The 17,267-nt window shown below is 39.6% G+C and overlaps 1 protein-coding gene across 1 annotated transcript; it reads right to left on the reverse strand.

The window, feature by feature from the left end:
• Window positions 1-212: 212 nt before the first annotated feature.
• On the reverse strand, window positions 213-14,346 carry dgat1b (diacylglycerol O-acyltransferase 1b). Its single transcript, XM_061050545.1, has 17 exons — window positions 13,820-14,346; window positions 13,003-13,090; window positions 12,419-12,459; window positions 11,933-12,018; window positions 9,125-9,177; window positions 8,153-8,258; window positions 5,286-5,414; window positions 4,889-4,951; window positions 4,665-4,768; window positions 3,870-3,908; window positions 3,665-3,706; window positions 3,542-3,586; window positions 3,021-3,133; window positions 2,362-2,427; window positions 1,822-1,909; window positions 1,605-1,667; window positions 213-1,498 (listed from the first exon to the last, which is right to left on the reverse strand). The coding sequence occupies exons 1-17, from the start codon at window positions 14,059-14,061 to the stop codon at window positions 1,334-1,336; spliced, it is 1,533 nt and encodes a 510-aa protein (XP_060906528.1). The 5' UTR covers window positions 14,062-14,346; the 3' UTR covers window positions 213-1,333.
• Window positions 14,347-17,267: the final 2,921 nt, after the last annotated feature.

Consider the following 17,267-nt stretch of genomic DNA (forward strand, 5'->3'; position numbering starts at 1 on the left):
CTTTTTTTTTTCTCACAAATTTTTGACCTACTTTCCTGTATGTAGGTCAGGGATTCTGATTTCTACCTGTTGATAATTCATCTAAATGAGTTCAGCAACAGCAACAAATAACTTTTAAACTTTATTTATTTTGATTCAAAATGAAATGTTGACCTTCATGATAAAACCTTTAAGTCTGATAAACATCAATTAAAAATGACAGATAGCTAATATCAAGAATTCTTGACATGTTTATTATCAATCACAATTTACAAATATCATCACACATAAATACCGCCCATCTGATAGTAGCATAACAATATAAACACACTTATTCATTGTCTTTTGCATAGACTTTTTTAAGTGACTGGATATGTTCTGTGTTAGTGCAATGGCACTGCATAAAAAAATACATAACTACAGAAAAGCAGGCATTTCCACAAAAATAAAAACTGTCCTTAAATAATAACCAACAGAATACATTCATTTTTTGCTAATGCAGTTCAATCTCAAGCTGCTCTGGAAGAAAGACCAAAGATCTAAAATCTCTGACACTACATTATTAAAAGAACTTCAATCTGCTGCTATGTTTTTTTAAATCAGGGAGAAAGGAGCAAAACTTTTACTGGAAGCTTTATGAAGTACCACAGTCAAAAGTTTATCTCTTCAGCCCAAACATTTCAGGTCAAACTGGCTTTCAGAGGTTTCAAAAAAAAGATGCAGGAAGAAAAATCTCCTGAGTGAGAAGCTGCATGATGATATCACTTGATACAGGACTGAAATTCCCATTTAAACTTGAAGTAGTATTTCAGTATTCAACTTCTACACTTAAATGTTTCCCCGTTTGTTATTTGTACCTTTCCCAGCTTGAGGATGTTTTTCCTCAGCAGGAGGAAACACAGAGTGAGTTGTTAAATGTAAACCTGAAAATCAAGCTGACATGGGTGAGGGGGCCACAGTAGCTCAGTCCTTAGGGACTTGGGTTGGGAACCAGAGGGTCGCTGGTTTGAGCACTGATGCGGACCATAATATGGAAGTTAGTCTGGTAGCTGGGGAGGTTGAGCAAGGTACTGAACCCTGACCGCTCTGGCTTGCCCCCTCGAGAAGTGTGTGTAGCAGCCCAACTCTGACATCACTCCATTAATGCACGTCCACAGGTCCTGTTTGTGCATGTGTGTGAGAAGCATGTCCCTCAATAACAGAGTATGAACCAGAATTTCCCCCTGTGGGATTAATTAAGTATGCAAAATAAAAAACAAAAAACAAAACAAGTAACGTACCATCTGGATGTGTTTGTATAGAAACAATGAGACAATAGATGGAAAGGTGTGTGTGTGTGTGTGTGTGTTTATCTTTATATTTGTGTGTGCGTGTCAATCTCCTGTCTGTAGTTCAGGACGTAATAGTCGTGGACGTACATCAAGACGGCGAATGGCTGACCAATAATGAGTGAGATCCACACTGCAGCGTTGCCGTAGTTACCATGTAGAAAGGTACCAACAATCCAGGCTAATGGAAGCTGATGAATAAAACAATTTTTTTTTAAATGGAAATTTGTAACAGACACTGGATGATTTTGGTTTTCAGTGAAATATATGAGTACAGTACAGCTGAAAGATTCTCACCTGTGCCATCATACCCATGAAGGCCCAGAGTCTGAACATCCTGAGAGGAACACTCACCAGGTACTGACACGGAAACAGACAGAGAGATAATTATCTATATCAATCAAACGTTCAAATGATAATATGTTCATTATGAAACACAATCTCTTTCCAGGAAAGAGTTTTAAACATTGATTGACAAACTTAGATGCAGCTAAGCTCTGTGTTCATCTCTTACCTCATGGAAGAAAGCTGACAGGAAGAAGACAGCTGATTGGCTGACTATTTTACTGAATCCTTTCCTCAGCAGCGGCTTGTAGAAGTGGCTGTGAGACACACCAGAAAGAAACGATGTTGAAGTGGATAAAACCAGAGAGTGAAAAAATGCAGAAAAAGATTCTAATAATGACATTTGAAAGATTTTGTTTTGTCAGCTTTTTAGTATCTGTTTTTATTTATTTTGAACTGTTAAAAACTGTTGTAATGTAGAGAGCCTTACCTCTCCCTACCTGACAGAAATACAAAGTGAAGCGGCTTTAAAACCCTTTCAATAGAATTTCATTAAATCTGTCTTGTTGAATAAAAACCTCGCTGGGTTTGCTCCTGCCTCTGTGTTAGTGAATGTGGAAGTGGCTGCAGGCGCTGTATTTATTACTACCACTTACTCACAGCCGGAAGAATCAATTTCCCCCAAAATACATCGGTGTGCCTTGTTACGCCTTGTTTGGTTCTCAGTGTCATTGCTGGCTCTCAGTGTGTTAGTGTTTGAACGACTCACCGTAGACACCACTTGTGGACTGGGATGTTCCAGTTCTGCCAGAAATATGTCACCGTCTCAGAGTTCCTGAAAGAGGAGTGAATTATTCGAAGATGTTCAAGGTCTAAATAATGGATTGAAAGCAGGAGAAGAGGAACACATACTAATAGTTGTACAATGATTAATGAGATTGATTTACGCATACAGAACAGTAAGAAAACATACATTTAGATATCAAATGTATTCCTGATACTTTACAAATTAGTTCAAATCGTTTTTTTAGACATATCCTAAATCAACAGTTTCCAAACTCTCACCATTACACACACACACACACACACACACACACACACACACACACACACACACACACACACACACACACACACACACACACACACACACACACACACACACACACACACACACACACACACACACACACACACACACACACACACACACACACACACACACACACACACACACACACACACACACACACACACACACACACACACACACACACACACACACGATTTTCAGTTTTCAGCCATGAGTTTGTTCATTTATCCATTGCCATGCACACACATGCAAGCACCGTATTTTTTAACCAGCGCAGCAAGTCTAAAAAAAACCCCACCATATTTCCCTGTAAGGACATTCACACAGACACATACCACCAGTCCTTGTAGAACTGTCGGTCTCCGAAGCGCAGCAGCTCAGCACTGAAGTTCATAGACGAGTGGAAGAAACAGTAAAAAAACACGAGCCACAGCAGGTGATTAGGAACCTGGGGGAGGGTTTGAGGGAATGGAAGCAAAATATAAAACTGGGAGACGACAACTAAGTCGACAAGTAAAAGCATTGTGAAAAACTTAAACAGGTTTTCCACGATTCTCTCTGTGCTTTGATCACTATGATAAACACAATAATATGCAATATGCCTTTTATAATCTATGTTTTCAATCATTTGAAAAAAAAGTAACATCTGGAAAGACATCAATGAAAGGTGAATGTTCAGGTGGCTTTGACTGTGGATCAGTGATAATCATGAATGTTGAATGAACCATGAAGGTGAACTATGTTTTTAATTCACAGCAAGACAGGTAATAATAATCCTAATAGCATATAACTAGTGTGATTAGCGACACTACTCCTATCCACATTAAGGACTTGAATGTGTTTTTTTTTTACTTACAGCTAATCTTAGAAGCCTCTCGGTCATTCGGGACAGATCCATGTCCTACAGGAGAGAGATCCATTTATTATAGATCACGACACAACATTGTTTAGAGCACTATGAGCTTGCCTTCATACTCACCTCTAATGGTTTCATGGAACTCTGAATAACGGGAATCATCCACTAACAGAATGAAAGAAAACAAGCAGTGTAAAACATTTGACAAACACGGGCTTCAAACTATATTTAAAAGTGTTGGCTTTATGTCATTTCATTACATTTGTGTTATTTTGAATAGATATAAACACACCAAACATCAGTTCAGGTTCAAATTATAAGAAAGTACCTGTTGAGTGAGACCAACTAACAGCTGTGTGAAGAACATCTGTGGAAGAAGACACACATTCCTAAAATGAGTGACATCATTTCACAGAGTCAATCAATTGATTATCAGTGAATAGAATATGACTGCGTCAAATTGCAAACAGTGAGCTTGCTTATCTTTTTAAATATAACCTCTTAAAGCAGTGCATTTTTTACTACCAAACTAAATACTGTTTATTAGGTGGCTGTGGCTCAGTTGGCAGAGTCGGTTGTCTCTCAACCGGAGGGAAAGGGGTTCGATCCCCAGCTCCTGCAGCCACATTCCCGATGTCTCCTTGGGCAAGAGACACTTAACCCTGCTTGCTTTGCTGCTTTGTCAGCAGCATATGAATGTGTGTGAATGGGGTTAGTTACTTATGAAGATCACTTTACATCATTGTGTGAATGGGTAGGTGTGACCTACGGTGTAAAAGCACTTTGAGTAGTCAAAAGACTAGAAAAGGACTATACAAACTCAAGTCCATATACTAGCAAACACTTATGCTATTCTTCTTCACTACAGGAAGAGTCATAATTCCTCATGACGAAACAACAAAAATAAGCCATGTTTTTGCATAAATTAGCAACACTACCTTAAATGTATACATTGGCTTCTTAGTGGTTATGCAAAAACGTTAAGCTCTAAGTTGCTTATAAAATATGAAAGACATCACAAAAAGACCTGGAGCAAACATGATTTAAGGCTCTTTTTAAAGGAGCATTCAGCTGTGGTAAAGGTGTTTTTTTTCTGACTGATGCTTATGAGATATGTCCTCACCATCTCACACAGTCTCCACAGCAGGAAGCTCATACGGATCTCAGGCGAGCGAGGGAAGTTGAGCTCGTAGCAGAGAGTCGGAGCAAAGACAAAGTAGTACATGTCTGCAGACGGAGGGGAATGACAGTTTGACAGAATGTGTGACATCATGAAATAGAGACAGTGGATTTGAAAACGGATTTGATTAGGTTTAATACATACAAGCTAATGCTGTATTTGAGTACCTCTGATGGTGAGGTTTCCAGGGTAACACACTTTAACTTCCCTGGGGTGCTGTGCTGAGGGACCTGTGGTCACAAAACATACACAAACAAACATGACATGCAACACATTTAAAGCACAAAATAATGTTAATGTTGACATATGAAAAGTTCCTGTTATGTTATTATCATTTTCACACACGACTATAAAAGTTTGTGTTTGCTGTTTAATTATCTAATGTCTACTTAGTCTTAGAGCTGCAGTATCAAGTATCTGCCATTAGATGTCACTATAACAGCATGAGCACGGGACTGAAGGATCATCTTGAGTGTGGAAACAGGAACACATGTTAAAATGAACAAACTACCCATTCTTAGTTTGGTCCCATAGAATGTATATGCACATGTGTTTGTGACTTACAGGACAGCGATCTGGCCAGTTTCTTGGCCTTGACGGTGCTCAGCTCTCTGCACCACCTGTTGACGTCCTTGTAGGAGTACAGCTTCAGAAAGAGGATGGTGTAAGTACCAAGAATGAACGCACCTCCAACTTAGAGAGAGAAAGGAGATAATAAAGAGTTAATACCTTGAGTGGTATGAAGTTATAGTGTAAGAACGTGTAACCAGCTTGTAGCCTGATGAGAAAAATGGAAGGATGAGAAGAGTGACATTGGTGAAGGTGGGTAAAGGTTTGAAAATATTAATTAAGAAAGGAAGTGAGGGATAGAGAAACAGAGGAGGATAAAATAAGCAAAAAATGTAAGATGGAGAGCAGAGACAAAATGGCAAGGAGGTGATAAAAAAACAAAAAGAGAAGAGAGAGGATTTCAGTGAAGAAGGAAGGAAGCGTGAAAGAGATGACACAATATGATTTTACACAGATTACAAAACAAGTCCGGTACCCTCAACCCTAAACTATGAGAGAATTGTTCTAGAGAGATTATTAAACAGTTAAGACACCATGTGGTTCTTTGGTTGTGTGTGTATGTGTGAGTGCATTAATAAACATTTAACTGTCTGTTTTTGAGAGCCATTAAAAAATTGAAACTAGTACATGACTGTTAGTAGACGACACATGCCAGCTGAGCAGTTTTCCTACTCGGTGTGGATCAATAGTCACCATATGCTTTAGAAAAAGAAAAAAAAAAAAACCACAAGATCATCCATGTGCATGAACACAGAAACACACCAATAAACACTGCCAACAGGGTGAGGTGGAGGTCAGCACACCTGGCATCACACCACAGCAGATCTTATCCATTAACCATCTGTTTGTCTCTCTCTATGTGGCTGCTACACATCTAGATGGGCTCCAAGATAGCATCAGGAGAAAACAGTAGTCTTCATAGAGGAACACAGGGGGGCGGAGCTTAGGTGGAAAAACTATTTTAGAATCTTTAAATCTCAGGGGAATATTCGTTGGGGTTTTTTCTGTCACCCCAGTTTGGAACGATAGAGGCCAGGAGAGTCATTTATACAGATTAAAAGCAACATGTTTGTTCTGGTAGTGAGCTGTGCCTCTTTGCTTTGGGCAGAGCTTTGATAAAAACCCGTTCCACCAGAACACAATAAGCAGCGCTCAGCTCAGTCAGGTAACATGATACTATCTGTATCTGTATCTACCTCGATTGCCACCACTTCTCTTCAAGCCTCAACAAGCTGGATAATTATCTTAATTTATTTATTGAGATGTTAACTCAGACACCTAAAAGGGAAATTGTGTTTAATAACCGCCCTACCCTCTATTGTGCAGAGGATTTCTGCTTTTCTTTTCAAAGCTGTTTGAGTACGTGCATAGAAATAAAAAACTGAAAAGTGCGTTTGTCTTCCTTTAGAGTCTATATGCCTGCTTCAAGATAATGTTCCCCCTTATTTTTACATGTTGCCTTTTTAAAATGGTTTAATCTGGAACATCAGCAAGCTCTTACTTTAAGCTTAATCTAAGCTTTAAGGCAGGAAGCAAAAGCAAAATGTTTAAACTTTATGTACAATGGCTGAACGCTGCATAAGTACAGTGTTAGGTTTTTACTTGTTAGGTATACAGGTTGTGTACAACCCAGCGTGATATTACTCACGTACACACATGTATCTGTACACACATACACCTGCCCTCTGTTATTGCCCTTCCTGTGTGAACAGCAGCGCACAGAGGAGAACAGACAGACAGATGGACTGACTCCTTTACTCTTTGACCTCCCAGTGAGAGAACAGATGAGGAGAGGAGAGAGGAGACGAGAGGAGAGGAGATATTATTAAAATATATTTACCAAAATGACACCAAAAACTCACTATCTTTTTGTCTAATGATCAATGTTAAGCTTTAAGTGTCACATCTGAAGCTTGAAGAATAAAGGTAAAAGTTATTATATCTCTGGTTTAAAAGTCTGTTGTGGAAATGTTGTGAGCTTAGTCATAAATGTGAACCTGGCTGTGAAATCTTTTACATTTTCCAGATCATTCTGTCTTTATTTAACAAAATATGTAGACTCCCCCGAAGAGATTCAACATTTAACTTTTACTTGTGAGGCTCTTTGGATACTTTTTCTACATGAGGTAAGGAAAGACATTATATCTAAATGTTCTGTTAAATGGAACTACAACTACATGCTACTAGCTATCATCTGGTTTAAACTAAACATAGAAAAACATTTTAATGGATGCAGACATTTTCATATGAAATCAATGTAAAGAAGGCAAATGTTATATCTAAAGATTTAAAATGAATCACTGATGCTGGTGTAGCATGTTTTAAACAGTATTCCTTTTTAATACTAAGTGAATTCTGTGGCAGCCATGTTTTCTGTCAGGCACACTGATGAAGACACAACAATGTGACCCTTGGATGACCTCTTACTGCAGACCACACCTACTCTGGCATCCCTCTTCTCCCCTCCTCTCATCTCTTTTTTTTTTATTCCCTTTCCTCTCCTCCCTTCTCCTCTCCTGTCTTTTACTCCCCTCTCCTCTCTTCCCTTCTCCTCTCCTCTTCTCAGAGCCAGCTGGAAATAGTCCAGTTATGACCAACTGGTCCATTACCACTCACCGTCTCCAATTATGACTCTGTATAAGAGGTATCTTTTACTGCTCTATCAAACTGGTCAACTGTTTCTCTGAAGGGTAAGAATATGAATGACCCTTTTAATCTTTAGTACAACTACATTATTTCTGTTTTACACACATGGCAACATTGTAAACTGCCAATGAACTGATAATGGTTTGGCTGTAAAATGGATGCTTCTGTTTGAGTCAGCGATTTGTCTTCGTTTGTCTTGTGGAAGTATAAGTTACCTGGGGTCATGGAGGGGACCAGTAGGACCACTGCAGCAGGGAATGTTAGCATGATTGTCAGGTTAGTGCAATGGACCAGAAATCCCAAAACTTCACTGAATGAACCCTGGGCGGAAAGAGAAAGAACGAGTTTAACATTAACATCAAATCAGGCAGCCGTATTTCTTTAAAGCCCCTGTGAGGAGTTTTTAACTGACGGAGAGAAATGAAGACTGATGTTTCACTATGAGCTACAAAGGCAAACTTTACCATCAGCAACAAGATTGATATTTTCCATAAAGTTAATTCTATTGCCTTTTGTCTTCTGCCAGGGGGCAGGTGTCAGACAAAATGATTGACATGATTTGAGGCAATTCTTACTTTTTACAGCCCAAATATTCACAAAGACTGATACATTTGATTGTTAAATGAAAGTCAGATTAGATTTTTTCATCAAAAACATTACTTACGCATGTCCAGGAAAAGTTGCGCAAAGAGATAGAGGTACTGCATCGTCTACAGGGGGCGCCAAAATCAACACAAAGTAAAAGTTCCTTACAGGAGCTTTTAGCAACAGTCGCTTGACTATGTTCCTTCACTTCCCCCTCTCATATTTTAAATTGAAGTAATTCTTAAACGTATTCTTAAACCTACGAAAGGTTGGTTTTAAGTTTGAGTTTTCTCTGCTTTCGAACAGAGCCTAAATTTTGAGTTATGTTGGCCTGTTAAAGTTTTAAAAAGCTCACGATGTTCCATATTCATGCCAAACACACAGAGCTGAGCTGAATCTGCCCTACATGCAGATGGTGAAACTAATTTCTCATTTAACCATTTTTAAATTTGCAGAGGCGATTGGGGAGGGTCAGTTTTTTAGAGAACAGTTTTAGAAAAATAATCCCTCCTGGGGGTTGTGGAAGTGCTCCAAATTCAACAGTTCAGTTAAAAAATCCTCAGTGCTCTGATGTTGAAAGCAAGCAGGGCTTCTCCACTTACCTTGGACAGCTGCCTCTCTGTGTAGAGAGCCACCACGATGAAGATGTTGGACACTGTCAAAACACAAAGAGAGATTCATGTGAGCTCTCCCCAAACAGACCATGATTCTGCTTTCCCCAGCAGACCCACTTCTGAAGGGGCTCTGCTGGATGAAAGTATGTTAATCTCACAACATGAAAATATTTCTATTCAAGCCCTGAAAAGGCTTTGCTTGTGGTGAATAACAGTGAAAGGTTCTTATTGTCTTGAAAATGAAACTAAAGGGAATAGGTAAAAATGTTATTGAGTGTGAGAGCTTAAGCAGGACAGACAGGTTATTTTAAGATCCCACTGGCAACAAACAGAACCATGGGCAGAATCAGGAAATGAAGGACAATTTAATATTAAATATACGACTTAACTTTAGTGATGTTTTGATTAAGTTTAAAGCTGATTTCCAAGTCTGATGTTTGTCCTGGTTTAGTCTCAAATTGAGCATTTGAGTAAATTAAGTCTTTAGCTTCCTTTCTAAAAGAGACCCTGCTCTGTCACCATTAAACAACACTGTGAAACACACACACACACACACACACACACACACACACACACACACACACACACACACACACACACAGCCAAACTCTCTCACATGATTACACAGCAGCACCTGATGAAAGAAATGAGCCAGCACTAACAGAGCATATGTGTTGCACAGCTAAAACCAACTGCTAGGTAGTTGGGTGACAAAGCAAGTGTGTGTATTGGATGTGCACATGCAAACACACAATCACACAATTCAATCATGAACTGTTGCTATTTTTACGGTCGCCTGCACAAACAGTTTTTTTTAAATTTAGGAAACAAGTAGCAGAGTTGTCTTTTGGCTGAAACAGCAACAATATCCACATTTTAGAGAGAAACGGGCTCGGACACGTTTGATCCAAATGTAGTGTGAAGTGCACAGATTCTTCTAGAGGACATTTCCTTAAAATAATGCATCAATTATTACTACTATGCCTGATTCTATGCAAAGCTGAATTGGCTAAATTATATGTGGATTTATGTTCTTCCTTTAGTGTTGTAGTAGTGTAAGTAGTGAGTCAAACATCACTGCTGAATTGACTGAAGAAAACCTTTGGCATGTGAATTGCTGGTTACCTGAACTAGACTAGCCTGAATTTGCAGAAATTGTTCCATTTTAAGATCTAATCAACGCTTCACCATGTCAACACATCTGAACTAAGAAGTCAGCACACGTGTTTATTGTCAGACATATTAATGACTAATGTGATCTAAGCATCAATTTATCAGCTCTGCAATCCAAATCAGTTGGTCAAACGTTTTAGTGAAATATGTGTTTAAGCCGAAAAAATGTAAAGGAGACAAATGGTTATTAGTCTGAACACTTTTTCATGTGACCGTGTTCTGGCAATAAATGAAGCTAATCAATACAAAAGTGAAAGACGTTTGTTTTTCAACCTCTTCAATTTGAAGTCAGATATATAAAGTAAGGCTCACAGCACCAGGGTTTCTGCAACGGTGCTCATTATAACATGAGATACGGAATTAAGGTATTCATTTTATTATTCCCCTGAAAATATTTCCACATTGAACCTAAAATATCCAGGGCACTAACTGTCTGTGAATTCTTTCAACCTAATGGCTCATATACCAACTCACATATTCATAGAAAGTACAAATAACAAGTCATAAACCACAATAGTTTACAGAATAATTAACATCATTTACCCCACTAAAAAAAAGTTTTCTGGTAGGCTGCCATTGATTGAGGATTTTTTCCTGTGTGTGTGTGTGTGTGTTTGGTGAGAGGTTGGAAACTGTTGTTTTAGGATATGTCTAAAAACGAGTAGCAAGCTGCTGCAGTGTCTCCCGAACTGCTGAGTGCCCTCTGGGAAATGAGCTGCTTTACCGTCCATGTTACTGTAAACAGACTCCCTCTCTCACCTGTTTCTTAATCATTGTCAGTGCAGTCATTTACCTTAACTCCTCCTCCACCTCCTCCTCCTCCTCCTCCTTGCTTCTCCTGCAGCATTACACAGCAGCTATCTCTCTCTCTCGCTGTCCCTCTCTCTCTCTGCAGGGGGGCTGCTTCATTCCCCATGATTTTAAACTTGCCTCAATTTTTCATTCCTGCAAACTTATTTTCCCTTCTCTCTCCATAAACTTTAAGTCAATTCATTTTCTCTCTTTCTCCACATTCCTCACTCTCTTCCTGTTCCTGCAGCACAGCACCAGTATGCAGTAAATAGGGTAGGGGACTGTTACCCAAGAGACACAGGGAGCTGCACCACTGCAGGCTTTTACTGCACTAAAACAAACACACAAATATAGCAAAAAAACTTGAAATGTAGCATGAGCCTGAAAGAACAGCGATCCCACCACTTATTAACGGAAAGTACCTCATACACAGTTTTGAATGAAGTTTGATTATCATACATGTTTCGTCAGTGACACTAGACACCAGTGACCAGGTCCAGTGGTAAAATGTATTGACATGGTCAGATGGATGTTTTTATCAGCAGATAAACTATCAGTACTCATGTTTATTAAGCTGAACCCGCTGATAAGATGTTCCTTATCATTTAGAAGCTTCGGTTGTTAGGAGGAATTCTAGTCTGGGCTGAATGTCCTTCAATTTTTTTAATTACTTAAGAAAAAATGCTTTTTTTTTTTCTTCTCTTTTTTTACGATTTAAATCCCAATTTAAACTTGCAAAAATTCCTAATATGCAATAGTTCATAGCTGTGTCATATTAAATGTATCTGTAATAGTCTTTGTTGCGTTCAGAACAGGTGACAGTTTACCTACCAATCAGCAGGCATGCTGCTGGCCAGCTGTACGGATCATTCACAAACAAGGAAATCACCTTGATGGGGTCCACCAGGACACCGTACCTTTAAAAAAAAAGTTTGGGGATGTTAAACAATATATTTTCTTTACAAAAGATATTTTTTCTTGTCATCGCAAAAACTGCACAGGTGTGACTGAGAACATTTTCCATTTCATAGAGTGCAGGTAAAGCATTACAATAAACCTGGCGGCACAATAATTGCACCCTGAAACTGGCTCACTAAGTAAAATGAAGGCCTTATCATTACAATATGTGTTCTCATTACACTTCAGTTTTTTCTACAAAGCAGCTGTGAAAGAGTTGTGAAAAAGTCCTTTCCTACCTTAGAGATAACTAAAACATCTCTTTAAAAGAAAGACATATTGTGACAGACACAGGAGGCCTCTTGATAAAACAGGTAATCATTAACTGTTGATGTGAAGAAGAAAAAAAGACATGCTCACCTTAAGAGGTTTTCTAAGAAGAGGCGGGCATTACTCAGCACCTACCCAAAACAAACACAGTCAGTCTTTTGGTGTATACTTGGTACATTCTCTTTATGTTGTTTTGTTTTGGAAATCTTCCCCTGGTCAGCATAGACTTAAGAATACCTGAATTTCAACACTGCTTCTAATAAGTATATGTGCCTGTGCCTCTATTTAGTGGGAAGTTTTCAAGGACAGGCAGACACTCAATTTGCAGCTGGACACTTTCCTCATGGTTATATAGAAATATCCATGCACTGATGTATGATTGCACCAAAACACGATATTAATAAAGACATCACAAAGTCAGTGGTAACAAATATCTAAATTAATTGGACTGCTAACCATCTGGGAGCTCATCATCCAGGATTCCAAAAGATTGGTCACCCTCCTACATACATACAGTATGTCTACCATTCTGACATTTGAAATGTAGAGTTCAAAAATATTTGTAGTTTGTATCAGTGTGTGTTTTTTTTAACTTTATTCAAACTTTTGTCTTACCAGCATGACCACTGTGACCACTGTTTTTTTTTTTAACTTTATTCAAACTTTTGTCTTACCAGCATGACCACGCACCAGTTGAGGATTCCTCTGTAGTTATTGTAACCACTGGCTGAACTCAGCAAGGACTCCTGGGTCTTATGGCAGCTTCAGAAATAGGGTCGTTGGATTGATAGGGGAAGCAATAGAGAATATCATGAGCTTAAGGAAGTGTTACATTTTTAAATCTTGCATCATAAATTAATCTGGAAAACAAACTTTTCGTTCAATAACCTCTACTGACCTCCTGAATTTTTGACAGTTCACGTTAGGAAAAAAGAAAGGAAGAAAGAGGGAAGTAGACACCAGAAAACAACCAATAAGCCACACAATACACATTTTGTGGCCAAGGGTCAGCAAGCTTCAGGTTAATAGATATATGTAATACAGTTTTACATATATTGTTGTTGTGCACTAAATAACTAGTGCTTAATGGGCAAACAGGGTATGTTACTATATAAGTGGCCTAAGAAGATTAAGCTAGCCTCTCAGTTCAGCCCTTAATATTTACAGTCTATGGTTCAGCCCTGTTAATGGGGCTATAGGAGCCACCATGCACACTTCATGTTTCAAACACACATTCATGTTAAAGCTTTGCACTCTGCCAAGCATCACTGGTATTCAAAGTATGAATGAATGACGGACGACATGTTAAATATAACATCATTTCTTCAAGGCTACTCCAAACTACCTGCATGTAAAACCTCTATGTGTCTGCTGTAACGCAAGTCTAGATGAAACGTGACGTCAGTAGTCTGGATGGAGATATTCCTGAAACAGACAAACTTTCCCCAAACGGAGCAAGTTTGTCGGGCTACCTAATGTAATGTAACTCACCTCAGTCTGTCTCCTATGTCACTCCTCCGTTTCCTTTTCTCACTCTTTGATTTAGAGCCGACTGTCTCCGGTGAACAGTCTGGTTTTCCCTGGCCATTGAGGCTGCTAATGCCAGCGGGCAGTGAGCTCCGATAGCCCGCTGCAGACTTCCCGTTCACCGGCAGCAGACTGACACTGCGTCCCGCCGCGAAAGTCGCCCGTCTCCTGCGAGTTGAGGCCCTGGCCACGTCCGAGTCACCCATACTGAAACACAAAAACAACAGCTACAAATCTACTTATAGTTTACTTCTAAAGTAGTAGCATTCCTGTTGCTAGCATAGTGGCGTTGTAGCCCATGAAGGGAGCTGAGACTTCCAAACTATCCGCCCAAAGCTCAAGTTTCCGTACTGTTGACCTGGCGGTGTGTGTGTTCATGACGCCACATGATGTGACAGCAGCCTGGATGTGGAAATGTAACTTGACTGACTTTTGCACATTGTAACCTGGAGGTGAGTCAGACTGAGGATTTACTCAAAGAAGAGAAACGAGGAACTAAGTGTCAGTCTGCATGCAAACCGGGCTCCTCCCAGACGAGAGTAAACTGAATAGAAATGTCTGAAGCAATGTCATGTCATTGTAGACACTCTCTATCTGAAATACTCCTTTAGATAGAGTAGCCTAGTTAAGTGTTTTTCAAAGTGGGGGTCCTGAATCCCAGGGGGGTCGCCAGGGGCCACTAGGGAGGTCGCAGAAGGAAGAGGTGAAAATTCGAATAAACAAATAATATTATTTGTGGCAATAAAATGATACACTTTACTCCATACTTGTGATTATTTAAATATTTTATTCCTCTAATGCAATATAACAAAAGAAAAGTTAGTTTTTTGTTTCCATCTAAGGTGCATAATGAGTATTGCCACTGGTCTCCTATTGTGACTTGATGTACTGATACTCTTGTTAGAGATGCAGGTCTCTTTTTATTGTGTTGCCAAAGTATGCTACTTGACCAGTCCCTTTTTAGGGCTTATTATTTGTATTATCAATTGGGTTTCCAACTTCCCCCGAGACTTTGGCATAGGGCATAATAACATCTAACAGGTCACGCCTCGTGTACAGCAGCCAAAAGCTTTCTTATGATGAGAATGCCCTTTCTGTCTTTTCCTGTTTTATGCCTTTATTCGTACTGTGGTGGGAACTGATCAGAGTCATTGATCCAGCTTTATCAGTCCTTGCTGTCCGTAAGGTTGTCTTTTAGAGTAATGAGCCTGTCTGCAGTTGTTGGGATAAGAAACCTTGGGGAGGGATCAATAGGAAATGTATCACTAATTGTTTTAACTCTTACACTCCCCCCAAACCATCAAATATTTTAAAACACCCTTCATGGTTTTCATCTTGCTTTTGTTCATGGAGGCTGAGAGATGATTAAAAACGTGTCTGCTTTTTGATTGTAAAAAAAAGTTTTGTGGATGATAGGCTTGTTTCTTTTCTAACAACTTCTAATCATCTTCTGCAGGGAAGCGGAGCTGTATAATTCCTTTGAAAAGACATCTCAGCAACAACTGTGCAACAATTTCCACAGCCTGCCTCTTCTACCATCCTGCTCCTAGAAACCAGCAGAGGGAGTCCAAGACCTGAATCCTGTTCCTACTTTTGGGTGAGTCATACCGTTTAGTTGTGTCTTACTTAGTGCAGTCACTTGTAAAACATCAAGCCTGTTTTTGTGTGTGTGTGTAAAAAATAAGTCTGTTTACAACATGACAATGAGAAATCAACATACGTCGTCTCACAAGGACATAGATTCATCATTAAACACGTGTCTTCATGTTGTAATAAGCCTGTTAAGATAGCTCTGCTGGACATCAGAAATCAAAGAAAAGACCGTCAGAGAGTGATGGAAAAATGAAGATGAACAGGTGCCTGTGCCACCTCTTTATAAAAGTGTACTGTGGAAGTCACTCTGTTGCGTGCGAGTCTGCTAATGCTCCACAGATCAAGTTATTTTTGATAACAGAAAGCCATTTAAAATTTAGAGAATAAGAGGTTTTTCCCTATGCATTATTCATGCTTTCTGTAGGGCCTCAAAAACGGAAGCTTTCTACAAGCTCTCTGTCTGAGTAGTGATAGGCAGGTAGGAACAAGACAAAATTTCTCTTTTCATTTGTGTCTCTCTGCTTCCCGCTATAGAAACATGACCTTTAAATTACCTTTCCTGCATTTTAAATATCTAGATTGTTCCATTGCATGCCTACATTTTTTTTATATATTCAGTGAAAAAGGTATATAAAACAGCCGATTTATACCTATTTATGACATGTTGTGTTTTACTCTTCAAAAACCAGTAGTAACATAACATGCAGCTGTGGGCAGGGCTGTCCTCATACTTTTGGCCACATCTGTCTTTTATATCTTATCTACTCTGTTGCATCCATGCTGTTGCATCTTTCAGTGCTTCTTAAATGTTTACATCAGGATGCTTAGCCATCCTGGCACTTGCTCGGGGCGAGGTGGGAGAAGAAAGAGTGTGATTGAAAACACAGATGTAAGGCGATAGATGGAGACAGAAGATAAATATAGAGCTTAAGAAATCAAGTGAGAACGAGCAGGATGGAGGGGATACAAAGAGAGAGAGAGAGAGAGAGAGAGAGAGGAGGGGATGATCTCACTTTCTATCTACTGTATATCTCTCCTCCCTCCATCTGGAGAGGCAGAGGGAGCGAGAGATAGTGTTTGCCCTTGCAGGTGGTAATGAAGCTGTGGAAGGATAGATGACTCACTTTAACACAGGCTGAGGAGAAACACACACTATAACATCACTCAGCTGACCTGAGCGTGTGTGCGTGTGGATGGGTGCATATGTGAGACAGCCTGTGTGTGTGTGTGTGTGATAGTGATGGTGTGGTCTGAGTGTGTGTGTGTGTGACAATAGAGACTGATGCTGATTGTATAGGAGACTGGGTGGAGTGATAAAGGTGTCACTATATAGACAGAGAGTGATAGAGGAGTGTATGTGCTTTGCTGCTAACATGTGAAACTGCACTCTCGTGTGTTTGTTTGTGTGCGTTTGCAGGTGTGAGTACATCAATCTGTGTGCAGATATAATGCAAGTGTGCCATTTTCTGTGTTTGTCCAGGCTCACAATAATAAGTAAATAAGCATGCAAAGCTAGACTCTATGTATATACACCTGTGAGTGAGAGAGAGAAAGAGAGAGTGCATCATGGAGAGACAGATAGACGCGTCATGACGCTGTAAGAGGTCTTGGAGCCACGTCAGCACTAACAGTTCATCCAAGGACTTCTGAACACGCTGTCCATCCATCTCCACATGTCTGAGAGAGGGAAAGGGTGGGAGAGAGAAAAAGAGAGAGAGAGAGTGACTTCCTGCTGGATGCCTGGAACCGGGGTGAGAGTGGGAAAATAGTGGATGGGGGGGGGAAGAAATAATAGTAAACTTTCTCTTGCCAAGGACCC

The sequence above is a fragment of the Labrus mixtus genome, chromosome 11 (genome assembly GCF_963584025.1).
Source record: "Labrus mixtus chromosome 11, fLabMix1.1, whole genome shotgun sequence".
In the NCBI taxonomy this organism is placed as follows: domain Eukaryota; kingdom Metazoa; phylum Chordata; class Actinopteri; order Labriformes; family Labridae; genus Labrus; species Labrus mixtus.